Source organism: Elaeis guineensis, chromosome 10 (assembly GCF_000442705.2).
Source record: "Elaeis guineensis isolate ETL-2024a chromosome 10, EG11, whole genome shotgun sequence".
Classification (NCBI taxonomy): domain Eukaryota; kingdom Viridiplantae; phylum Streptophyta; class Magnoliopsida; order Arecales; family Arecaceae; genus Elaeis; species Elaeis guineensis.
This window is the reverse complement of record NC_026002.2, coordinates 7,747,675-7,774,688: the sequence shown is the minus strand read 5'-3', so window position 1 is coordinate 7,774,688 and position 27,014 is coordinate 7,747,675. Positions and strand designations below refer to the sequence as shown.

General features: G+C 36.0%; 1 protein-coding gene across 12 annotated transcripts; it reads left to right on the top strand.

Annotated features, from left to right (window-relative positions):
• The first annotated feature begins 10,010 nt into the window (after positions 1-10,010).
• Positions 10,011-24,309, top strand: LOC105053424 (glutathione reductase, chloroplastic). Of its 12 annotated transcripts, none has more exons than XR_012134717.1 (13): positions 10,011-10,501; positions 12,845-13,070; positions 13,181-13,459; positions 13,544-13,720; positions 13,846-13,899; positions 14,003-14,151; positions 16,784-16,847; positions 17,028-17,198; positions 17,320-17,457; positions 17,658-17,709; positions 21,985-22,007; positions 22,776-22,852; positions 23,670-23,954. XR_012134717.1 is itself a non-coding variant. In XM_029267099.2 (12 exons), exons 1-10 carry the CDS (start codon positions 10,104-10,106, stop codon positions 17,697-17,699), a joined length of 1,698 nt encoding a protein of 565 aa, XP_029122932.2. In that variant the 5' UTR covers positions 10,011-10,103; the 3' UTR covers positions 17,700-17,709; positions 21,985-22,007; positions 23,670-23,954. The 12 variants fall into 12 exon arrangements, 3 of the variants coding, with proteins under 3 accessions (XP_029122932.2, XP_010932866.2, XP_010932864.2); XR_012134714.1 differs by having other exon boundaries at positions 21,985-22,035; XR_012134716.1 differs by having other exon boundaries at positions 21,934-22,007.
• The last annotated feature ends 2,705 nt before the right edge of the window (positions 24,310-27,014 follow it).

Genomic DNA, 27,014 nt, shown 5'->3' with positions numbered 1-27,014 from the left:
ATGATAAGAAGAAAAATAAAAAAGTGGACTATGAGAGTGACGAATCGATGTCCAACTTATTTCTCCGGAAGGATCTTAGTAGCACAAAATAAGGGTAGCAAAGAGTCTATGATGTTGAATTTCAATGTTTCTAGATCATCTTAGCATAGCATATGCTTGTTGTCAATCTTAGAATTTGATCTTTATGATTGTTGTTTTTGTTAGCTGATATTAATATTCTTATTTCAAGATTTAGGGCTTGCTATCTAGCATTATATTATTAATTTTATATTTTTGTCACTCTTTCTCATTGTGTCTCTCTTTTGCTCTTGCTTGCGTGCTTGTATGAGAGCACACAATGTATATCTAAATTATCATCTTAAATATATCTTTATTTTTTTGAGTAGAGTAAGGGTCTTTCAGTTATACTTGAATTTTAGCTTGTTCTCCCTTTTGAATATCAAATCTCGCTTATATCTTTTTCCTTAAAAAAATATTAAAGAACAACTCATCTATCTACATCCTCATGGCTATTAAATTTTTGAGATCCTCAATGAGGATACCAATGTCTTTTGAATTTTATAAATGAATTAGCTCTTTGTAGTTTACATTGTAATCACACTTATGTACAAAAAATATCGATTTCATGTGTTCCTCAAAGAAAAATATTATTAACATAAAGCATTTCTAATTGTTGGAAGTAATTCTTTTTTTAGGCAAGAGTAGTGTTATTATTTTAAGATTTTTAAACCAAGGAGAAAGAGCATCTTAGGAAGGAGGAGAGGGAATAATTTAGGAGGAATTCAAAGATGGCAGGTATTTTACTTAAGATTTCCCACAGAATCATTATGCATTTTTGTTTCTCATAGATTGATGGCGTTGTGGAATGTACATGGCCCCTTTTTCTTTCTTGAGAATAAATATACATTATTTGCCCTATAAGTGAAAATGTGGGATCATGGCCATTATACAATCTAAAAAAAAAAAGATAAAAAATCAATCAATTCAATATCTTCTATAGATTTACTTAATCAAAACAAATCTCTCCTAGATATAGTTAGATTCTTATACAAAACAAATCTTTCTTAGATATAGTTAGATTCCTATATCCTCATTATGTTTGTAAAAATATTTTTTGGCTAATGAGAGCATGATAGAGGATCAAAATGAAGCAGGAGAGATTTTGTTTTGTGATGCTGGGAAGGTGATTAGACATTTTTTGGCTAGAAGTAGTTTTATTTTTTTTTAATTTTTAATTGGAGGAAAAAAGCAACCTTAATAAGGAGAGGCAAGAATAAATTTAGAAGGAATTCAAAGATGGTGGATATTTGACTAGAGGGTATCCACCAAATCATTATAGATTTTTGTTCCTTATAGACTCCACATGGGAGATGTACATAGTCTCTCTTTCTTTGGAGAAAGAATCTACATTATTTGATTCCTAAAAAAGAAAGTTCATAGTTATTATGCAATCGAAGTAGAAGGTAAGGAATTTACTAATCCAATATCTTTTATAGATTTACTTAGTTAAGACAAATCTTCCTTAGATATAATTAGATTCTCCAATCCCCGTTATATTTATATAATCTATTCACTAATGAGAATGTGTGACTGATCAAAATGAAGCAGCTAGGATTTTGCTTCACCATGCTTGGAAAGTGACTAGAACAAAATAAAAAAATCATCACACTATTAAATTTAAATCTAACATTATATTAAAGAATAATAATTTTTATTTTTATAATATGAAAAAATTTTAGGGATAGTGAAGTACAGATCTTCATCAAATATGTTGTCCTACCTCCAATCTGAGATTGTAAGTCTAGAGGTCATGGCAACCACCACATATTCATGGAGAACTCTTTTCATAAGCATGTAAGATATTTCAAAAATGATATCAATATATCACAATCAAATTTATAATAAATTAAGTTTAAAATTTAACTAACTAAAATCAATTTTAAACTCTTACAAAATTTAAATAATATTCAAAAGATCTAACATCAATTACACCTCAAATAATAATTCTATAAAAATATAATAATAAATCTATATCATCAACTCTCACCTTTAACTCACTATCAAAGTAGTATCCATATCCATAATAAGAATCTAAATTTGAAAAGAAAGAAAAGATAATGAACTCGATAATCCAGTAAGTAATAAATATTTAAAATATACATTTCAGATATTATCATAAGATATATTCAAAAATAAATGCGATGAATAAATATAAGAACATATCCCATGCTAATTAATGCAAACTAAATCCTTTCAAATTCTCATGTACATACATAATCAAATATTTGATTCGAAATAAAATACATATAACTCAATAACCTTAACCATAACCACACTTATCCCTATCGTAGGGACAGAACAGAAATAGTAAGCTCAATTAGAGTGCCAACATATATCCTCTATTGGTAGGATCCAAAAATCAATATACAATCCTTATTAATAGGGTTTAAAAATCAATACACAACCTTGGTAGGATCCAAAATACAATTAAGCCAAGAGCTCAAATTTGATGCATATCGAAGTACTTTTATAAAATAATATATAAATCATAATATCATTCAATATATGTATATTTTATAATAAATTAATAAACTATAATATTTTAAAAATTATTTTTTATCTAAAAAATAATTTCATAAATCATGCATAATTTCAAAGACTAATTATCTACTTTCAAAATAAATTATGAAATATCTCAAAAAGATGATTCATCACTTATCTCTCCAGAATACTGAATGAACAGATTTAATCAATTCTGATAATATCTTTTAAAATCTATTATTTAAACTATATTCTTCTATCGATCTTGAGCTATGACTAATAAAATTTTTTAATTTTGATACCCTCACAAGGTTGATAAAAGCAACAACATCCAACATCTTAGACGATCCAACCAAGATAATTTTATCTGATTATGATTAGAATAGAAGATAGATGGTTTAATAGAGATCAATGATGATCAAATCTATTAGTGCTCAATAAAAGTCAAAATAGAGGTCGGTACATCGATTGATAGTCAGAGATCAATTTGATTAAGTAGCTTTATCTAATTAAAATCTCCTAAAATATAATGATTTGATAGAGACTGATAAGGGTCAGAACTCATGATACTCAACGAAGGTTCAAATGGTGTGGGCATATTATCCGATTGATAGAGTGGTTCAAAAATCTCCTACTGGAATCAACTTAGGTTCAAAGCAACAGATTGGATTCACTAGGTTCATAAATTATATAAAAAGAGAATATCAGATGAGAAAGAAATAATAAGATAGAACAGGTCTAGTCAAATGATACTATCCGATAATCCGATCGATCTAATTAAGATGATTTAATCAAATCATAATTGAATTAATATATAGATGATTCAATAAAAATTATATATAATTGAATCTAATAGTATCTGTATCTAGCCAAGACAGTATCGACATACTATTCGACGATCATGAATCAGGACTCTCTTCGTTGGGATTAGATCAGAATTATAATTGAAAGAGAATCTTTTACTGGATCAATTGTAGATAGAAAAATACATGAAGAGAGAGAAGCATTCTAGAGAGAAAAACTAGAGAAAGAAAGTAAAACTTTCTAGGAAAAGAAAGTGGGGCCCCAAGCTAAGAAAGAAGGAAGGGAGGGAAGAGAGAGAAACTCTTTCTTCTTTTTTTTTTTTCTTTTTTTTTTTCTCTTTTCTTTTTCCTTTTTCTTTCTTCTTTTATCTTTTCTCTTTTGTTCTTCCTTCTTCTTCCTCTCTTCTTTCATTTCATGGAATAGAGGATTCTTTTATCCTCTTGTTCCCAAGGCAGGAGAGGTCCCCTCTAGCTGGCAATGCTTGTGGCCCAAACAGCAAACCATGGTGGCGACCGAGAACTCCAATTCGGTGAGCAACAGTGATGAACGACACTAAAAATTGAAGCAAACATGAAAGAAAAATAGGAGAATTTCAAAGATTAATTCATTCAAAAAATTCTGGCAATTGTTGGTCAGAATCCATGGGTTTATGGGCTAAGAATGGTGGAGAGAAGGATTAGTCATGCATCTGAGGGTTACTTACCTTGTTTTCGGCAAGATTGGCTATGATTTTCGATGGCCATAGTAAATCTAATCCATCGATCGAGGGAGAAAAGGGCAACAACTATGGCTAATCTCCGATAAAGAAAATCAAGGGGATTGAGGCCTTTAAATAGACGTCTATGGAAGGATTTAGAGATTATTTTCAATAAAATTTTAGAGTGGATTTAGGACTCTCGATCAGAAGAGAACTCCTTCGAGAGTTCTATTTACTCACCCATAGTCCAGCAAGTGTAGAGCATATGCTAGCTTAAATTTTTTTTCTTTTTTATTTTATTTTGGTACTTTAAAAATTATACTTGTGGTAGAGTTGGGGTATTACATATTCTCACTTAAGCTAAATCTCCTTTAGATATAATCAAATTCTCTTATTCCTATTTTGTGTATATATATAATTTTTGCTAATGAAAATTTGGCCATTAGATCAAAATGGAGTAGCCAAGATTTTACGTCACCATAATTGGAAAGTGGATGGTAAATAATGGATTTATATCATTCAACTTGAGGCCAGACACATGCTATTAAAAAAAATTATAACATTTATTTTGATAATATGAGCTATTTGGAAAGAAATAAGCAAAAATCGACATTCAATATACTTAGCTAAAACTTTATGCCATTTCACCATCTTTATCAAATACATATATTTTTGGACCAAGAGAGTAGTTGTCAAATGAAAATAGAGTGACCACGTTTACATATGCACATTATGAGTATGTATGTGTATATATAATTATTAATACAACCATTATATGCCACATAGTCAATAAATTTTAGATAAAGAATAATGCGGTTGTCAGATCCCAGAATGCTAATATGGATTGCCTCTATAGAACTGTAAGCAACAAATAAAGGGTGAAACCTTGCTAGACTGACTCCGACCAGGCCCTCTAATGCTTAAGTCAGTAAGATTTCTTTGAAGAAAAAATCAAGAAAAAAAAGATGGAAAGAAGAAAAAAGATAGGATCTCCCACATGTTCAAATTATTCACCTCTTTTTCCTGAGGGTATTTGCATCTATTTATATTTGGAGCCCTGAATCTTCTAGGATCGCATCCTAACAAACTCAGGACTATGTTACAACAAATTGTTGACATGGTGTAATCGGTTTAAGGATATGCTTCAACAAGCTAGCATATGACAGAGTTGGGTATGCCTTTAAGATGGTGGGAGGCTGAACTGCTTCCCTTGCGAAGGAGTTAAGGTCATCAAACCAAGATGGAAAATATTGATATTGGAGGTTGGATGCTTTTGCTTTGCTTGGTTTGTTATCTAGACATATCTGAGATGACCGAGCTGAGATATTCCAAAAGAAATTGTATGTGCTGGGATCACTGTGTAGACCATGAGTTGGATGAATCTTTATGGACCACACTGTATCGATTATTAATTGCCACAACACTACCTCCCCCACTTTCAAGTTTGAAGCATCTCTCTTAATTCGAATAAAAGAAGTAACAGCATATCAGAACCTATGACACTTTAAGGAGGTCAGTAATTTTCTCACGAGATGAGTCCAGATACTTTATTGCCTGAGGCATTATTGACTATTTGGAGTAAAGAGAAAATAACACATGTCCGTTGATCTAAGTGGGATGATGGCCAGTCAGACCAATCCAAGCGGTTCAAAGTCTTATAAAGAGGGGAAGTGTTTTTGCAAACTCACCATAGTTGAGAAGGTTCCAAATACTCTTTTTGTAGCCATAAGTAAAGTTTTCATTGAGAATGTTCCATCATTCTCCTCCTTTTATTTCTCTTAGGGGGTCGACCTTCTTGTTAACTCCTTTGCCTCTTTTTTCTATAGGATGGACACTCCTTAGGAATGACATCTTAGGAATCAAGTGGAGACACTTAAGCTTGCCTTATAGAAGGCTAGGAAGATGGCAAGTGAGGCAAAAGCCAAAGTCAGATCCCTCAAAAGTGGGCTGGTGGTTGAGAAGAATCAGACTTAGGCAACACTACTCTGAGTGGCTGCAATAAAGGATTTGAAGGTTGTCTCGGCCAAGAAGAAAGCTCTTTGGGTGATAGAGAAGTTCAACACCTTAGGGAGGTATCGTGCGCAGCTTGCTGTGATCATGATTGAGTCTTTTATGGAGGGCTTTAATGAATGCCGAAGCTAGGTATCGAAGCTCTTCCCATGGATCCACTTTAGCAATCTTGACCCTGTTATGAATAGCAGCAATGAAGTTGGGGTGCAATGCAATGATAAGAAGGACAAGAGCCATTGAGCCTCGAGTAATAGGCTTTTGCAGGCCTACCTTTTTCACTTATTTATACTATTACATAGCTCGAGATGAGGTGAAGGGTGGCCTTATAAGTAGGGTCACCTTTCTGGGTTGTCAACCATAGCTCGGCCAACCTCGGGTGCTTATCTTTTATAGTTGTATAGTTTGATCTTTGACTTGCTATAATCACATGTTATTTTAATGAAATGGAAAAGTTTTGTTTGCTATGCATACCTTTCTTATTGCTTGTTGTTGAAATTGTTTGTTTGAAGATATTGAGATAGATCAAACTAGGCTAAACATATAAGTTTCTAACACTAGCTGAATAAAAATTAAGAAGTCAAAATGAGTTGTAGCTGAATAATAGACTCGAATATCTAAGTCAACCGAATACTATAAGATAACACCACAATGTTGCAATGTCCTTGAGGCCAAGCCCAAATGAGAATAAGATCGTGATGAGATGAGATCATAATAAAATAGGCTGGGAGGGCAAGCCAATGTAGCTTTCGAACAAAGAGTATCGAGAATCTATGAAGTGTCTGAGATCAATAAGAAAAATATGGTGCTTGATAGATAATTTATAGATTGCCTTATCTGTGGGCCTTGATGAAGAAAAAAAATACTGGATTGAGGTTGAGTATAAGGGCCAATAATCTTGCTCAAACCTCGGAGGCTAACGGATCTAAGAATACATGAGGATGATTATAAGTTGACCTGCTCACACCTTAAGGACCAATGGGTCTCGAGAGTACATAAGGATAAGTATAAAAGACCAATAGGGTTGTTCAAACCTCAGGGGTCAATTGGTCTTGAGAATACATGAGGGTGAGTATATGGGCTAGCAGGCCTACTTGCACTTTAAGGGCCAATGAGTCTTAAGAATACATAAGGACATATATAAAGGCCGGCGAGCATGCTCGAACCTCGGGAGTCTATGAGCCTTGAGAATATATGAGAGCAAGTATTAGAGCTAGAGAATTTATTTGAACCTTAAGGGACCAATGGGCCTTGAGAGTATATGAGGATGGGTATTAGGGCCAATGGCCTGCTCGAATCTCGGGGGGCAACGGGCCTTAAGAATATATGAGAGAGAGTATAAGAGGTAGGGACCTGCTCGGACCTCGGGGGGCCAACATATCTTGAGGTGGTAGACACTTTAGGGTTTAGGACTCAATTTTATTGCATATCAATAGTGAAACTCTCTTAAACTCTTTTCAGTCAATGCATTTCGGAGCTCTTAAACTCTCTTCAATGAATGCAAGTGATTAAAAAGGATTGCTCTTACCATGTCCTATTTCAATAATAGAATCTAAGTTGAAGTCTTCACAATGATGGGTGTAGTGATTCATTTTGCAACACTAATTATATGTAGATAGATTAAATCCAAATATTTGGAGTTACTGCTTAGCACTAATTGCTTGCTTCATTGGCAAATAGACTTTCATGAATTGATGTAGCTTGTTCCTCATCCATGTTTCAAGGCAGCTTCAAACCTTGTTCAGTCCATGATTCAAAGCTGGGTTTCACATACAAATTTTGCCCAACATTAAAACTCCCTTCAAGGTGCCAAAGCTCTTCAAGTTCAGTCTAACATTAGAGCTTCTTCAAAGTTTCAGCTAAACTTATACTATGGACTCAAATATTACTAATATTTCAGAGCTCAGTTTCATAGTTGTAAAATTCTCTTCATCCATATTTCATAGCTCAGTTTCAACTTTGAATTAATATCTCAATTTTTTTTCTTAAAATATGTGATGTAATTTACTAAAAATATGCTGATTAAAGACACTTTTAATGTGTATATCAAAAACTATTGATAAAACTATCAATTGCATAAACCATCTTTTGGCACCAATTATTGGTAAAGACCTTAGATTCAATATCTGAATACTGATCGCACATAACTATTATATTAAATATAAAGTAGATTTTAAAGCTGATTAGAAAGATGATATCATTGATCATAAAGCCGATTACAAAATATTCGTTATATAGATGACTTTCAAATTTATATATGTTCTTAGTGAAAAAAATACAACTACTAGTATAGCCCATGAAACCATCATTATAATCAAGTAAAACTTCTTCTTTATGACACACTTTACAAGTTCTCTCCTCAACCTAGTACATTCAGCCTTCACCTTTGTTATTTCTATTTTTATGTCCAAAGCCTTCCTTTTTAAAGCATCTATCTCTTCTAGTAAGCTGATCGACTCTCCTTTTAAATCTAACATATATTCTTTCAAATCTAAATTTTCTCCTATATACCTTCAAATAATTTCAGATATTCTTTTCACCCTCAGCTTTCAAATCTTTTTTAAAAAGAGCTACTTTGGCTCGACTTTTTATTTTCGAATTGATCTATATAAAGTACCTATAATGCAACTCATTCTATAACAACAACAATTATGCACAAAGATTATAATCAAATAAGTGACATTATAGTTATAAGGTTGTCCAAATTTGCTTGATAGTTTTGACAACCTCTGAATCTTTTTTTAGAATTGTCATCACTTTATGAAGTTCATATTTTAGGTAAGAAGCCACACTTATACTGTTGTGTACCATCATTGCTACCTACTGAGTCTATACTACGGTTTGGAGATTTACGCATTGATCTTCCAACATTCCTACAAGTCATTACTTTCAAATAAGCTTTGAATCAATGCCTCGGTCCAGCTTTCCAATCATCGGATGGGAGGAGGAAAATAGGAACAAGAAACCTTAAAAGAAAAAAAAAAAAGAAAAAAAAAAATCCTAGTTTGGGGGTGGATGAAAAGACGGAAAGTAGCTTAGTTTACATTAGCTAAGAGATGCCATATCAGCAGTCTCTACACATCATCTCCCATTACACACCATATGATTTGATGACCTCCGACCATTTTGTCATGGTAATTAGACGGAAGTAACAATTGGAAGAGAAATTGAAATATTCTAAAATCTTTATTATTTGTTCTCAAATCTTAACAAATTTTTATCGACAATAAGAAACTACACAAATATCTATGAATGGCTGCTTGGGTTTTGTATGTATTGTTACTCCTTTATTGTCATCATTTGATCGATATAGATGTTAATGTTTGTGAGTACACACTTGCAAGATCATTAAGATGGTCTTTCCATAAGTTCCCTCAAAAATATTTGATACAATTTTCATGTTAAGATATTGAAAATATCTCTTTACTCCTAATAACTATTTTATGTTGATTATACTTTTTTATGTTAGAATTTATTATGAGGATTTCTTTTCTTTGTTTTGACTTCAACCTTTAAGCAACCATAAATCATGATTTGTTGTTCGTAATTGTTCAATAAAATCAAGATTAGAATTATGTTGATTTAACTATGAAAGCATCTCTTTGATCAATTTCTTAAACATTACTCATTATTTTTTGGTTAATTATACTATTAATTATTAAAATAATTCATTTTTATACTTATCATAACCAAAATATTCGTCATTGCCACTTTGTCAAGCCTTCTAATAAATTACAATTTGATATTTGTTGATGTACCAGTACGTTATTTGATTTACAAAATTAATTAATATTTTATAAATTACTAACAAGTGTTTTCTTTTTTTCATTTTTTTCTTTTGTTTTCATGTATAGAAGAATCGGTATCTAAAATTTTCCGTCCTTTTCCGTTTCCGGGTAGCGTTTTGGAGTCCCAAGGCCAACCCTTATGAGGTTGTGGTAGAAACGACAGTCCTTTTTAAGTTGTGTTCTCCTCTCGAAGTCGAAGCCGTGAAACGAAGGCGGCAGCTTGCTTTTTGTCCTTTTCGTTTCGGATTACACGGAGGGCAGCCTCCATGACCACCTCCCTCGGAGCCGCCCCGAAGCTCCCCTTCTCTCCCTCCGCCCTCCACAACCTCGCCAGAAAGCTCCCCATCTCCCCCTTTCTCCTATCCCCAGGACCCTTCTCCTCTAAAACCCTCAGCTTCGGTTTTCTTCTCTCCCCTCGCTTGCGCTCTTCTTCTTCTTCTTCCTTTCTCCCCCGCCGTCGGTTCGCCGCGCGCGCCGGCGCCAGCACCGACAACGGAGCCGCGGGGGAGCTCCGACGCTATGATTTTGATCTCTTCACTATTGGCGCCGGCAGTGGCGGGGTCCGGGCCTCTCGCTTCGCCGCCAACTATGGTGCTTCTGTGGCCATTTGCGAGCTCCCCTTCGCCACGATATCTTCCGACCTTGCCGGTGGTGTCGGAGGAACGTAAGAATTCTTTTCCCTTCTTGCAGTCCCTTTTATTTCTGATAAAAATGATTTCTTTCTTTGCTTCTTGTTATCAAAGTTTTGGAGATGAGTTTTGGATTTTTTTTTTTTTACGAGGGAATTCTTGATTTTTTTTTTTTTCTTTCACCGGATAAGATGTAGTTGATGTGCTGTTTCTGATTGATTAAATTTTTTATTTCTTGGTTCACAAGAAGTGCAGTGTGAATGTTTGGGGAATAACGTAATGTTCTGGGTCAAAGCTTAACATTTGTGATTTTTTTTTTTTAATTAAAAAGTTCCAGAGCAGGTAAGATTACGTTTGTAGATTGGGAATTTAGGATGTTTTGTACTGAAGTACTACAGATGGTTGTTTGCAACTTTTCTTTGAGAGTTGAAGAATTGGAATGCAAGCAATAACTGGAGATTCTGTTCGCGACATATTTCTCAAATAACTATGCCTGTGGATGGTGCTTGTTTCTTATTCGCAGAGAAGGCAAGTATGGCGATGGCATGAAGATATGACATCATATTTGCTGATCAAGGGTCTTTCTGACTAGTTTTTTCCCCACAATCAAAATGCAGTTTCATTTTCAGAAGAGCATTAGATTATGGCAGTGCATATGCTAGTAATGAGTACCCAGAATTTCTTTTGGTCCATTCTATGGTGGATTGTGGAGGTCTAAAAGAGCTATGGAAAAGGGACTGGAAGCAGAACTCGCCTGATTAAATGGTGAAGGCTTCGGGGTTTCCTTTCTAGGGTTTTGTCGCAGGAGTTATTCTTGCTGAGCATTGAGCCTTAAGAAGGCGGTGAAGTTTCTCTGGTGAGCGGGAAGTGAGTTCCACTGTCTTTCTTGAGCGCCAGAAGGGCAGCTTAAACCGACGGCTCACTTGAAAAACCGAACTTGAGCGGCACAATAATTAACAACAGACACCTCCTGTGTTCTTTTATTATCTTCATGTTTCAAGATGATGACCATGCAACCATTTTACAGTCCTCGTAAAGAAAGACATAAAAAAAAATTAATAGTATATCCTCTCAAAAAAAAAAATATCCACCTACTTAATCTATTTCTTTTAGTTTACTTATTCTTTGATAAAAAGACACCATTGAAGTGCATTCTGAGATTTTTTTGGTGCAGAGATGCATTCTCAGAGTTGAGCGTAAATTTATTAAACTACATAAATGATAGATTTAAATAGGAGCACCATGACCATCCATGATTTCATAGCACTTTTTATTATAAGTGAGTTGAGCACTTTTCTGTTACCAATTCTTTTTCTAGGAGACAAGAACCCTTTCAGGCGAAGGATTGAAAAAGAAAATAGAACAAACTTATACTCATGTTAGATGGATGTGTAAGTTGAAAATCGAGGAGGGAGAGATCCAATCAAAGGCATAATAGGGGAGGGAGAGAGTGAGAGACTGGACAAGGTTTGGTTGGAATTATCAACAAGGGACTTGAAGACATTTTCCATATTGGAGGACTCTGCATTTTTTTCTAGATTAGGGGTGAAGCAGGATCCATAATATGGGTGGCAATTTACTCTAGCCCATTGGGAATCTGACTTGACCCAACACTGATGGGGTGGGTTTTACTTGACCCGCAGTGGATCCGGGGTGGGTGCGGGTAATGGTAAAATCCACCTTGAACCCGATCCGGATATGTATTACCCTTCACAAATCTCTTCCTTGAGGCAAAAATATTGATTTGTATGCAAAAAAAAAAATGTTGTAGCTTTACCCGACCCGATCTCTCTAATCCATCCCATCTAATTCTACCTGCCCCATCTGGCCCCGATGCTCTACTTGCCCCGCCTTGCCCCAAGACAAGTACAGAGTGGTTACAAGCCTACCTAACCCATACCTGACCCATTGCCATTCCTGATCCATAAAAATGAAGTCACTTTGAATGTGGCTGTAGAAATGTTTTATATCTTGGGTAGGTCTCTCATCCGAGAAAACAAACAAACTGCCTGTGAAGTTGTCTAATTGATCATGACATACGAAAGAATAACCAGGGATAGTTATATGTATTTTATCAGATATTTCTTCTGCTTGCTTTCTTCACTAGTAAAATCATGCTCGTCGACAATATAGCTCTCACCTCTTCATATTTTGATATCTCATAGGGAATATTAGTTTTTTAGAATTTTGCTTTCTTTATGGATTGACATCATACTTAATGCTTTAAATATTCAGGATGCATTAATGTCAATTATTATGTGTTACATGTTTGAGATGGCACAAGCCTTGTTGGTAGTAAAGATATATAATCTCGAATGGGCTCTTTGTTTTGATTTGTCAAAACTGGGCTGATGCATGCCTCATCTTTTTTACTGTAGCTGTGTGCTCCGTGGATGTGTTCCAAAGAAATTGCTGGTTTATTCATCCAAGTACTCCCATGAATTTGAAGAGAGTCGCGGTTTTGGATGGACCTATGAAGCTGATCCGAAGCATGACTGGAGCACCTTGATGGCCAACAAAAATGCCGAGTTGCAGCGCCTCACTGGGATTTACAAAAATATTTTGAAGAATGCTGGGGTGGCATTAATTGAAGGTCGTGGAAAGGTTGGATGATGTTTCGAGATCAGGTTAAAAATTCAAAGAGAATTTTCTTCTGCATAATTACTACAGATTGATGAGCAAAGTTTTATCTGTTGTCTCTCTGAATGATACAGATAATTGACCCACATACTGTTGAGGTAGATGGGAAACTCTACTCTGCTAGGCACATACTTCTTTCAGTTGGTGGACGACCCTTCCTGCCAGACATTCCTGGAAAGGAGTATGCCATTGACTCAGATGCTGCTTTAGATTTACCTTCAAAACCTGAAAAGATTGCAATAGTAGGAGGAGGCTACATTGCTTTAGAGTTTGCTGGCATCTTCAATGGATTAACAAGTGATGTTCATGTTTTTATCCGGCAAAAAAAAGTGCTAAGAGGCTTTGATGAGGAGGTCAGAAAGTCATCGGGATGTTTAATTTTATGACTTCAGCTATATGTTCAGAAATTGGACTAACGCACATCTAGGTTTTGGCAGATCAGAGACTTTGTTGCAGAACAAATGTCTCTTAGGGGTATTGAATTTCATACCGAACAGTCTCCTCAGGCAATCCTTAAATCAGCAGATGGTTCACTATCACTGAAAACTAACAAGGGAACTGTTGATGGTTTCTCACATGTAATGTTTGCAACAGGTCGAAGACCAAATACAAAGGTCCAATTTTCCTTGGGCATTTTATTTTACAATTTTATGTTACATACATGTAGTTTGGTTTCACAGAGATGCATCTTCATAGTATGTACTGAATGTGATGTTAAGAAATACCAATCATGTTGCAGAACCTGGGACTGGAGGAGCTTGGAGTGGAATTGGCCAAGAACGGAGCAATATTGGTATATATGAATTATTCATTAGTTCTTGGTGGATCTTTAAATTACTATTATCTCATCAAGAGCAATTCTTTAGTCCTTTTATCAATATATTTAAGTTCTCCAGGTTGATGAATACTCTCGGACATCAGTTGATTCCATCTGGGCTGTTGGAGATGTTACTGATAGGATAAACCTCACTCCAGTTGCATTGATGGAAGGAGGGGCATTTGCAAAAACGGTATTTGGCAGTGAACCTACAAAACCAGATTACAGGTTAGCTTCTATTGCATAAACTCTTGGATGAGTATTCTGAAGTAATTTCTAATAAGATTGCTTCTGAAGAAATTGATTTTTGTAGCTTTATCTGATCCAATCTGTCCAACCCACCCCACCTAACACTCCTTGCACCGGCTTGAGACTACCCACCCTGCTCCACCCTGAGGCAAGTATGGTGTGGGCACGGGTAATGGCCTACCCGATCTATACTTGACCCATTGCCATCCCTACTAAAGAATCTTACTCTTAGAAATTCGGTACAAGTGGCAAAAAGATTTGAAGGTTTTAACTTCTTCAGCCGAGTGTTTCTAGGAATTTTGGTTACTACTGACTTTAGTTGCAGACCTGAGATTACCTTTTCAGTGAATTGTTATTTGTAGGATATTACATACATAAATGTAGTTTTGGGCACCATCTTGGCATCTTATATTTGAACATTTACTTCATCTACAACTTTCCAACTCATGTCTCCTTGCTACCTACATAGAGACTAGCACCTTATGACCAAAACCTCTCTCACCCCTCCCCTCTCTCTCTCTCTCTCTCATCAATGTGTTCCCTCTTAAATTTGCTTCGCAGTGAGTGCATTTTTTTTCTCCATATGAACTTGTTACATTTTGTCTTATTAGATGATATCCCTCTATTGATGGTCCAGTGATGGTCAAGTAGTGGTTGTAATGTTTACCTCGTTCAACTTGATTCAACCTGTCATAGGTTGGGTTGGGTTACTTGTTTAATAAATTGGTCAGGTTTGATTCTAGATTTTTCACCCATTTAGTAAATAGTTCAGGTTCAAGGTGATAGAGTTTTTATTTTAATCTGTATCCGACGTGACCCATATCTAGTTTGACCCAACCTGATTGCTACCCCAATGATCAGGATATGTTTCCTTCAAATTTTAGCAGACATTTGCTTTTGGAGATGAAACTAATACTACTATAAGACTCATATTAGCTGAGCATGTACGCTCTGGGGCAAGGTTTCAAGTTTTGGTGGGACGCCCCATGGAATATCGAGATGGGGCACCAACAAAATGTCAGGATGATACTGTCCCACCATTGTCCCAATATCTTGTTTGGCATGTCCCGGGACATCCCCATCTCAAGTGTTAGGATGAGGGGGGATGGTAGCATATAACCATTCCATAGAAATACCAAGATGGCTCCATCCCACGTGATTCCAATAATTGTTCTGGGGGTGCATGCACATATATATCTATGAAATCAACTTACAAACTCATACAAAGAAGTAAAGAAAAAACCAGTAATTTGGACAACATAATTGATGTATATGGATGAGGTGCTGCAATGTTCATCATTGCTGGCAATCGCTGTAGCTGGCTATTATCTTGATGCTGCTTGCAAAGTGCTATGGTCTATTGTGATTTGATGTAATGCTTTGTTGTGCATGAACGAGTGGACTTACTACGCTTCTCTTGCTCTTGATTCTCACATAACTAGTAGGACTTGCTAAGACTTTGTACATATTCATTTACCTGAATAGTCCTGCAAAATTTGACTGGCACCACTCTTCCTTACTGAAACCTATTGTACTGCAACTTCTATTTTTGTTTGTCACCTATTATATACCAGTTCTTGCAGCTGACTACTCAGCCATAAGTTCTCAAATCCTCAAGTAAAACAATCTATATGTCATTCATCCTTTTTGCTGATCATGAACTGCCAGATTAATTTTAATCTTTTCTAAGATAAACTTAAAAGAGATATGCTACAATTTTTATGGTAAACTAGTGATCCTACCACTCTCTTTGTACAGGGAGTCATCTTAGCGAGTGGATCTGTCTGATAGTTCATATGCTGTAGTGCTTAGCGATGACCTTACTTTAAAAGTTGATGGTCCATAGTGTGGATGTTGGTTATGGCCTCTTCAGATTTAACCTCATGTCAAGTAACACAACTTATTATAGTTCATAGGCGAGTAGGCACCAATTCAGACCATGTATATGCAAAAAGGGTTTGCAAGAAGTCTGTGATAGAGCTGTAGGAAGGCAGATTACCTTAGTAGGAGGGAAATAAGTTCTTCCCCCTTCATATCATGGAGTTGAAGTTTTATGAATGATGGTAACTTGTTTAGGTGGTTATGTATGCTCATCTTATTTAGCAATTTATAATGCAGCTTATACCAAGTTATTGGGATAAAGTTTCTTTAAGATTAAAACTTAAAAATGGACAATGCCTTCTGAGCTTTATTTTCTCAATGATCAGGGTATCTGCAGTGTCTGTCGATAAATAAACCGTTCTTTGTCTTCACTTGGCTTCTTACCAATCTCGATTAATTCAACGGTTATAAAATCTTGAGTTAAAGCTTAAAAATCATGACAACTACTTATCACCGTCAAGCAGGGGTTATAAAAACCAAGAACCAATTGAATTGTAAAATCATGGTAAGCCTCTATCGATGTTAAGTTTGCCTGGCTGATACTCGAAGCACATGCGAAATTGTGCGGAAAGCCACCAAGGTATAACTCTGCATTTCTGCTTTAAATTGGCAATTCGGCTTTCTTTAATATTATTTTGTGTGCTTTTAGTTCATATAAACTTAAGTGATGGAGTAGTTGTTGATCCAATTCCAAGACTTCTCTAATGGGTATATTATGCATTTGTGACAGAGCGGTGCCATCTGCTGTGTTTTCTCAGCCACCTATTGGAACTGTCGGTCCTACTGAGGAGCAGGTGACACAAACTCTATATCATTTCTTGTTGTGAATGAGCGGATGGGCATGTGTGGGTTTGTTTGCACGTGTGTGTGCATGTGCACTTGCATGCACAAAGGTGCATGCATGTCTGCATGTGTGGGTGGGTGTGCATATACATGTTTATTATGTTTTTCTTTTACATCTATAAGTGCTTCAGGCAATTCAAGAATATGGGGATGTCGATATCTACACAGCTAACTTCAGGCCTCTGAAGGCCACTCTCTCTGGTCTTCCTGATCGTGTATTTATGAAAATTATCGTTTGTGCAAGCACGAACAAAGTTTTAGGAGTGCACATGTGTGGGGAGGATTCCCCAGAGATTATCCAGGTGCTTTACTTAGACTTAGGTTTCCCTCCCCCCCCCCACCCTTTTTTTTGTTTTTTGCTAATATATGTAACCTGAGTGTACCTGATCTGCAGCCATCATTGTAATTTCTCATCTGTTTCAGGGGATTGCTATTGCTGTCAAGGCTGGACTTACAAAGGCAGATTTTGATGCCACAGTTGGTATCCACCCTACATCTGCAGAGGAATTTGTCACAATGAGGACTCCAACTCGAAAAATTCGGAGTTCTTCCTCTAGCGAGGTTTGTTCCATTTGTTCAATTGTTTCACATACTAGCTGATTTAGTAGTGAAGTATTAATTGCTGGTATTTTGGTCAGTTCACGCAATATGGTGTTCTGGAAGTTAGCTAATAAGCTTTTTGGAAGTTTCTAGTCATTCTTTTTTGTTTAATAGCTCTTTTAAATAATTTTTTTTTCTTTTCTTTTTTTAAAAACTTCCAGGAAAAGGCTGATGATGGGATCAAGTCAGCAGTAGATGTTTAGAACCTTTACGGTGAGCTAAAGAACCACACTATTCTGTCAGTAATGACGTCAAAAACTCCTTATATAGTTATATTATTAATGATGCTCTGTTTTCTACTATTTCAAGCTAAGTACAAGTCTTACTAATCGTCGAGATGGTCATTGCTGTTATTGGTTCTTCAACTTTGTTTGTCAATGCCTTGGATCCTAGATTTCTATATGCATATTGTTGAGCTTATGTTATGCAAATGATGACAAACTACCCCCTCTGGATATGGAGAGGAGAGTGATTGGCCTCCCAAGGCTATTTTTAGTTATAACAGGTTGAAGCTTCAAGGTTTCCTTGGTACATCAAGAATCCACAAGATTGAGCTGTCACATGTCAGTGCTATGCTGGCATAGCATTGGATGGCACGTATCATGTTGTGGCAATGCTTGGCATACTTGGCATATGTTGACACATTTTACAAGACACTAACTTGCAGGTTGTAACATTAGTTACTAAAAGCGGTGGTGGTTGCAAACTTGCAGCTGCGGGTGTGGATGTTGCTGCAGTTGTGAGAGTAGATTTGATTGTGAAAGGAAGCAGGTCTCTTAAAAAACACACAGATTAGGAAATTGCTCAGAAAGTGGTAGCAGGGATGATTTTCCTAGGAGATTCTGAAGCAGGTGCACCACTTGAAGTCCACCTGTTGTACAAGTTTCCTGCTACTGAGTTTGCACCATGCTAGTGCCACATGTTGGTAAAGCACTGACATGGTATGTATTGTGTTAATATTGACTGCCAATCAGCACTGTAATCTGTGGGAATTTACCATCTTTTTTTTCCCATCCAATGCAACATATATGCATTTATCTGATGGTGAACTATAGGCTTTCATCCAAAATAGGTTGACAGAGTTCTGAATTTGTTCTAGTCATTGCTATCTTTCCAAAATGATTTTCATTGCTATATAAGAGCCAGTAGAATTGATAACCCAAGAATTTTGGACCAAAAAATCAATGGACATCATATTCCAAGTCCACAGGATGCAACTTGCATCTCATATAAAAGATAAGGAGAAATGTATTTTAGATCTTGTAGTCAACTTATTACAGAGAAAGGAAAAGAAAGGAAAATGCAAACCGGAAGCAAATAGTAGAATGGTGGGTTTTAATCATATAACTGGAGCAGAATTTGGAAGGCAATGGGGCTACCAGTCATGCAAGGCAGATTAAGGAGTTGATCAAGTGGTCCCAACCAAAAAAGGTACTTGATTGAGGGGCCCTCTTCTGAAAGTTGGAACCATGGATTCCAAGGTGAAAAGCTTGTTAGAAACTGTAGATATCTTAACTGGAGCTGAAAATGGACCCAGTTGACTTGAGGCCCATTGGGTTAGGCTAGCTTAGGTTAGGCTTTGGGCCAAACTCAAGACTGTTTTTTGTTGCGCTTGGGCCTAAAAGTAAGGCCTAAGTAAATTTCAAACTGAGCTCGTGCCAATGCTTGGCCTGGCTTGGGCCTAATACGAATCTCAAGCCTAGAACCTGACCCGATCCTTGTTCAAATTTTCTCAAGAAAAGTTATGCTGAGTTAAGGTTTCAAAAACCGGTATCGAGATCTGTACTGGTTTTTGCTCGGTTCGGTATGGTACGATATGGTACCATACCGTACCGATTTGTACTGACATTAAAAATCAAAAAATTTCCACCCACCATCACTAAAAAAAAAAAAGAAAACCGCGCTAAACCATACCAAATCAAACTCGTACCGCACCGAATCAGATTGAACCGTTTGGTTTCGCACGGTTCGGGCCCGTACCGAACCGACCAGTACAGTTCGGTTCGGGTCATGTACCGAAAAATCGGCCTGAACCATGTCAGTTCCCCACTGATACGGTATGGTACGGTATGGGGTGTACCGGCCGATTAAGGCCGGTATGGAATACCTTGGCTGTAGTTGATTTATCAACAACCTTTTAAAAAAAAAATGATCTACTAGCTATAATTATGCCAATTGTTGTTTAGTGCTTAAGCTTTTATGGAGGTTATTTAGTATTCATTATTATGATCTTCTTGGGTCCTTTTGGGGTTGAGCTAAGCAACTCGGGCCATTTAGGCCAAGAATTTCAGGTTAGTCAGATCAATTTGGATTGGACCCAACCTTTTAGCCCAAACAGGCTCTTTTTTTCGGGTTGGGCTTGATTGGGCTTCGTGTCAGGCTCAAGCTTGGTCTAGGGGTCCAAGATTTAGAAAAAAAAAATTTCTTGCCTAGGCCTACATTGAAGCCCAGAATTTCTAAACATGTGACTGAGAAGCATGAAAGGACCAAAGAATAAGTCCTCGAGCAGTTTTGAAACAACCAAGTGATGCGAAACATCTGGTTGAAGAGTACTTGGGCCAGATGGATCGCAAGAAGTAGCGAAAGCCCAAATAAATGGGCTGGAGCATCAAAACAGGGACCTAAGCTTCAAACGGCTGCAACTTTTTGATCCAAAAAAAGTTATGAGACTCATAATATATCAATGGAAAGCTCGTTCTGAGCCCTATGATCGTGAATCGGGTTGACCTGTTCATCCCAGTTTTTGGGCCCAAAATCCATTGTTTTAGTGGGCTTCGGGGCTGTTTTCTGTTTAGAAGTCTGTCTTTGGTTCATTTTCGTATTCTTAGCTTTTATTTAATCTTCAACTATCCGTGTTAGGTTGAGACACTATAAATACCTTTGTTTTGTGTTTATTCGATTGCCATCAATAAAAATCGCAGAATTATTTTCTCCTGTTGGAGTCTAGGGTTCTTCCTCGTTGTCTTGAAAGTTTTCATCTTGTGTGAATCCTTGTTTATTCGCCAATGCTGCGTCACCAAGGCATGGATTGCAATCTTTCAAGGGTTGTGATCCCATCACAACATTTTGATGATCCATGTCTTGTTGGCTTCAAGAAATAGTTGAAACATACCATCCATCAAATGATTAAAAGCTTCATGGTTGTCAATCTAAAGGGACTAGAATAACCAGATGATGTTGCAGTCACTTGATGCATTTATATGGATCTCCACTACGTCCTGGAAATTCAGTGGTAAATCAAGCATTAATGTGACATTAAGATCTCAAGGACGAGATCCACACAGCAGAAGTGTATGATGAAGTCAAGGGTTTGGATCAATGTGAAACAAGATACCATGATTATTCAAGCCCGGGCATCGAAGTTATTTGACAGTCCAAAATTGATCCTTGTCGAGTCTATATTTGTTTATTTTATTAGGTTTTAGGCATTAAGTTACATGGCCTTAGAATAGCTTACCCTTTAAGTTACTCGGCTATCAAGTTACTTGACCTACAAGTTGCTTGGGCCCCAGGTTACATGCTTTCTTTAATAAATTAATATGTTTCATGACTTGCTTTAAGTTAGGAAGGCTATACATGTAGAATATAGGAAAGCTAAAAAGATGGACTTGGGTCATGTATTTATGTGAGTTTGTTATTGAGGACAAAAAAAAAAAGGGTGGTCCCCCCACTTTCCCATTCTTCCTTCTCTGTAGTGCCTTATTTCCTCTCTCCCTTCTATCTTTTTCCTTTTCTCTTGTTCATCTATTCTTCTCTCTTAGTCTTCTGAAATCTGGACCATGTCTTGAAATTAGATTATAGATCAATATCAACCCTTCTACTTTAATCCTAAAACCCTAAAAAAGCTGTTCCTAACACCAAACCCTATCCCTTAAATGCTAAGAATGACCTAGAAAACGTTCTTCCTTTATTTAACCTCCAAATTTGTTCACTGCCCTCCTTTCTGTGATAGGACAACAAGCACCAAAAGGGTGGAAAACCCTTAACTTTCTAACCTCTTAGATCCTCTAATGCAAAAGCAGGCCATCTGTGAGTTGTCCAGTGACAGATAAGTTAGCAAATTGCTCATGTTATTCTGAGTTTTGCAAACCAATAAGCTAGGTCACTGGTCGGTTTAGATGTTTTTCAGGTCAGCTCCATTTTGTGCATTACTGATCTTACCTTATTACATAAAGGTGTCTAATATTTAGAGTGGCATTTGACTCATTAAGTAAAGAATACGAGTAAGACCAGGTTTGACTTTAACAATGGATCCATTTGCACTTGATAATTAATCATGTGGTCAGCTTCATCCAGATTCCTCCTGAGGTTCTTCATATTTTTATTCCTGCAAAACATACATCTCTAGTCCTTTTTAGTCCTATAAAACTTTCTAAATGCATTCTGTAAGTATGCTTATCATAGTGGGGTTATACATGTTAAATGTTGTATTTACAGAGGATCTGAAGGAGATATTGTTTACATGGTAATCTGGTGATGTTCTTGCAGGAGTCGAGGAACTGTGAAGAGGTGTAAGTTCTTATTTTAATAACAATACTGGTATGGGTCCATTCAATTGAATGTTGACATGAGTTTTCTGAAAGTTATTTTTCTTCTCAAACAAATGAATTGGTTCATCGAGTGGGATATAGTGGAGATGGATTTCGATAAGAGTTACATCTTCATTGTTTTTAATATCATAGTGTTGGAGGCCAAATCTGTTGAAGAAGATGCAAGTCTCTTGGAAATTGTTACTCTAAAATACTTCAAATTTTTAAATGGGAATTTTAACATCACATAACATGCCTTGAAAATCATAGATGAGGAAAATTTGTTGGGTGAAACATGCTCGGTAATTTAGACAGAGAGGAATTCATAAATGTTTTTAGATAGAGTAGGAAGTAAGGCAAAGGAACTTGATTGATTGAGACTGGTTAATGAGACCCAGTTTGTTGGCCTCAGTTATCATATTTTTGTTTAACCTTGCTTGAACTAGATTTTATAAATCTGGACTGTGCCATCCTGATTAGTTTTTCAACTGAGTCGAGCTGAATTTAAAAATGTTGCTGAATTTGGTTGGGTTTGGATCAAGCAGAGCCCAATTCTATCTTTAGTCCTGATATGGCCTAATACTTCTGTTCTGGAACACTCAAAACCAAAAGAAAGCTATTATGAAGATGCACAGTGTAGAGATTGCACAAGAAAGCTTTATGTGGTTGCTATTGATGCCTATGATCCAGAAGTGCTAGTGCTTGTTATAGAAGTTCTTGCAGGATCACTAATTGACTTCAAGAATGCAGAGATTCATCTTGTGCCATTCTTCACAAGTTGTCAATGAAGATTTGCAACTCTTAATATGAATTGCCACTTTTGTTAGGTGATCACCTGCCTCTGACTTGCATCTTTTGATTTTGCACTATGGACAAGATAAAGATTTTTACATGATTTATGTCATTGGTTATTTCACTTGTGCAATAAACAAGAAATGACAGAAGAAAGACAATTAATGAATGACCAATGGAGTATACATCCTATCATCCTTTAGGTGATTGTTCTCCTTGTTTGTGAAAAGGATTATAGAGCCTGTCCATGTACCGCACTGTATTCTGCCACATTTACTATGTCGGTGGGTTGTCAACATGGTACAAGGGTTTGTATCTTTGTGTTCATTTTCTATTGGCTTGTATAAATAAAATATCAAAGTGATGCATGCTCCAGTAGACAGCTAAGTGCCACTTATGGGCTTGTACCATGGTTTTCCTTTTTACCCATGATTAACCATCCTAACCTTGTTTATACTTGAGAAAGCTTGAAACTCTTCCGTTGTTTCTTTATATCTTTTTTTAAATTTGAACGCCAATAGAATGTTGTTTGCAGTATATTAAGGCAACCTAGAATGCACAAGCTTCCTAAAGTACCACCAATAATATGATTTGTGCAGTAGAGACATCAGGTATACAAAACCAATAATGTGTATTTATGTTTTAATGATATTGACGTGTAGCATGTATAGTACAAAAATATATTATTAGGAACACCATAAAAAATGGGTTCACTTGGACTGCCTTAATCTTTTTGGTGGTGACAAACTTTTGCTGCATAATATTAAAATATCTGAAGAAATGAAAGCAAATAATCAATAATCTATTATATGTTTAGGGCTTTTGTAATAGTGAGTTTACTTGATCTTTCAGGCAAAAAGATAGAAAGAACTTTGGATTCGAAGGTATCAAGATATTCGCTATTGAGGGACTACAGGAAATCTGTCATTTGGACACTCTTTCTGCAATCAAGTTCAGAGCTTTCTTCTCCTCATTTCTTGATAGAAATAAAAATTCATCATATTTTATGTACATACAGAGCTCTCTCTCTCTGGAGAATATTTATAGTGGTGAGTTTTCTGATTCTTTATATTATGCTTGAAGTCAAGGAATGTATGCAACTCTTACTCTCATCAATGTCTGGCTGGTTTATTTGCATCCCATTGGTTATATTATTTTGGGGATTGGTTGTATCTTTTGTGGAAAAGAATGATTGATCTTTGGCATGACAGCAACCGTTGGATTGTGCATCACACAGTTCTCAAAGCACTCTGAACTCCATCTTTCATCCGCCTGCAGAGATCTCATAGTGGCCATTGCATGATTTAATGGTGAATATTGCGAAAAAAGGTAAATCATTCTTTCGGGTGAAATATACAATGCAAAACCTTTGTTTTGTCTATTTAATTCCCTTGAGGAGCCCTATATATTTTGCTGTTATGTGGGCCGATCAAATTTGCAGACATGAAAATTCATTATTTTCACTCTTTTATGACATTCTAGTTTTCAATTATTGGCTTGCGTATGAGACTGGATGTTTCTTGATGGGGTCTGCAAACTTGCTAGGAAAATCCAAAGTCCATTTATGAAACCATATGGTCATCATGTCAACTTTTGCTGTAAGCCCATTTTTGGCAAGTTGGCCTGAGTATCTTTCGGCATTTACCGTGGTTTAAGTTGATCCTTTAACATCATGACAATTGCTATAGCAATATTAGAGGCCTCTTGTTATGATAAATATATATAATATCGGTATTTAAGTGACACTGGTAGCTGTTCCTCCAATTATAAAAACGTTTGTAAATTCAAATATCCATGCATGTGTGGGAAACAATTTTATTCTCAAAGCATGACTATCCTTTTTTTTCCTTGTTATTTCTCTGTTACGATCTATTGTTACTCACCATATTAGCTAATGATAGCTATCGTAACTGCCATCATTTTACACCTAAAAACTCATTGATTGGGTAATGATTATTTGCAGAACGAGAAGAGGTAGGTTATTTTTATTACAAATGTAAATACAATTTGATTCCAAACGAAAATTTCTTCGATATGAACAAGATGGCTTGAAAGAATTCTCCTACTAATCTCTCTGAAGAAAAAAAAATAAAAGTAACCGGGAACAATGGCAAGTCCCTATGCAACATAATTAAGACCGAATATAATGCAAGCCTCTCATCCTGCATACTTTACCCGGTGACCGCTCCTTCAGAATCAGAGCTTGTGGAAGTAGAGAGAATTTAGAGAACAGGGAAAGCTGATCTAGTTGTTGTATGGGTGAGCAATGATGAACTAGAGGTTCGAAGGTCAATTAAAACTTTACAATCAATACTGTACCAAAAAAAACTTTACAATCAATCATCCGTTCGAGATTCTTGTTTTCTTGTACCGAGTAATATTTATACTTCTGAACGTTTACTTTGCTTCGACTTGTTTAGTCTGTGGAGAGCATCAAATCCGTTATTAGGCAGACATGACACCACTGGTTTCCACTGAATAGCCCTTTGGCTATTTCGACTGCGTCAAGCTGCCTTTTGAAGTTTTATTTACTAGTGGTTCGTTCACTGCAGTATACTGCATTTAAAGTTACTGGGAAAGAATACTATGTATGCATCTAAATTCGCATACATAACACATACTCTGCATCTGTTAAAATAAATATAGATATGTTTATATCTAATTCATATCTATATTCATTTAAAACAAATATAGAGACTAGTTTTGATATCAGTTTTAATATTTATATTTGTTGGAAAAAATATAGATACAATTATCGGTATTCATATTCAATCCAATCCATTTTCAACCTTATTGGGAGGTAATCTTTTGCTAGAATTTACCAAATAACTAGATCCGAATTTGAGAAATGTTTAAAATCTGAACTCAGGTCCGGATTTGGTCTGGATGCGGATCCGGATCTGGCTAAATTTATGGGTATGTATCCAGATTCAATTGAATACTAGAATTCTATCAGAATCTGATCCTAATCAGATATAGAACCAGATAAGAATAATATCTGACCTGTTTTTAGCCCCTGCCAAGGTCCCAACATAATCTACAATATGGCACAGGTGTTAAAATTTCCCACTTGAGGTTCTGAAGTCAATTTTTTTCGCTCGAGTAGATCTCTACTTCCAGGTGCCCAAACATCTCGTCTCCGCATGCAGTGACCAGCTCTCCCTATTCCGACTTGCGCCAGGAAAAATCTCCCCATTTCTGTATCTGGACTGAAACATCTCCCTTTAATTCTTACGCTAGCTAAGAGGGCAAGGAAAAATTCCTTCCAATGTCAAATAATTCAATTAGATTAATAATAAAAAATATGTTTAATCAGATATAATCACAGCAATCCATATTTCCTCTCACATTCTCAGCATTAGTCCATGTTCTGTTTGTCATGAAGCAAGGTTCTAAATAATGTAGATCCCCCTCCAAAACCATGTTGACCAATATAACAGTTACAATAGTTGCTATTGCTTCAAAAAGTACCATTTCAAATTTTTGATTTTGAAATAATCATAATGGTGTTACCAGGAACATAACGTTGCTATGACGTTATCTTTCCATTCACTTTTAATAGCTTTAAAAATATTATTTTTAGACTATATAATCACTTTTGGAAGGAAATTTGATAAAAATTTAATTCCAAACATAATATTTTATATAGATAAAGGCACAAGTGAAAATAAAAGTCATTCTTTACATTATAATGGATCTTTATAATAACAAATGATGCATTATAACAGCAATTATCCTTTCTTCCATTATTATATACATACATACAAATATATATACATGTGTGTGTGCGTGTAACCGGATGCCATTGAAACGTTTTGATGGCTATTTTGGTAGTTATCAGCACCATTTTAGAACCTTGTTGTGTTGTTAGAAAAAGGGGAAAAAAAGGCGGGGAAACTTAAGTTCGCAGTAATCACCGCATAAGGGCCGGCAATTCGATTATTTCAACCTCGGTACACATTTGATCAAGACAAAATTCTAGCGTAAGAGAGCTGGCCTAACATGAATGATTATCCAGAGATGGGGCACAAAGTAACACTTCGGGATGGTTTCTTTTCTTACTCTGCAGTCTCCATTGGAAAAGAAAAAAAAAAAAAAAAAAAAGAGGATTGATCATGGAGAGATCACACGGAACATACATTTGGATTACCCTTTCATATCAATTCAAAGCCACAAGCTAGAGATCAAGGGTGCATA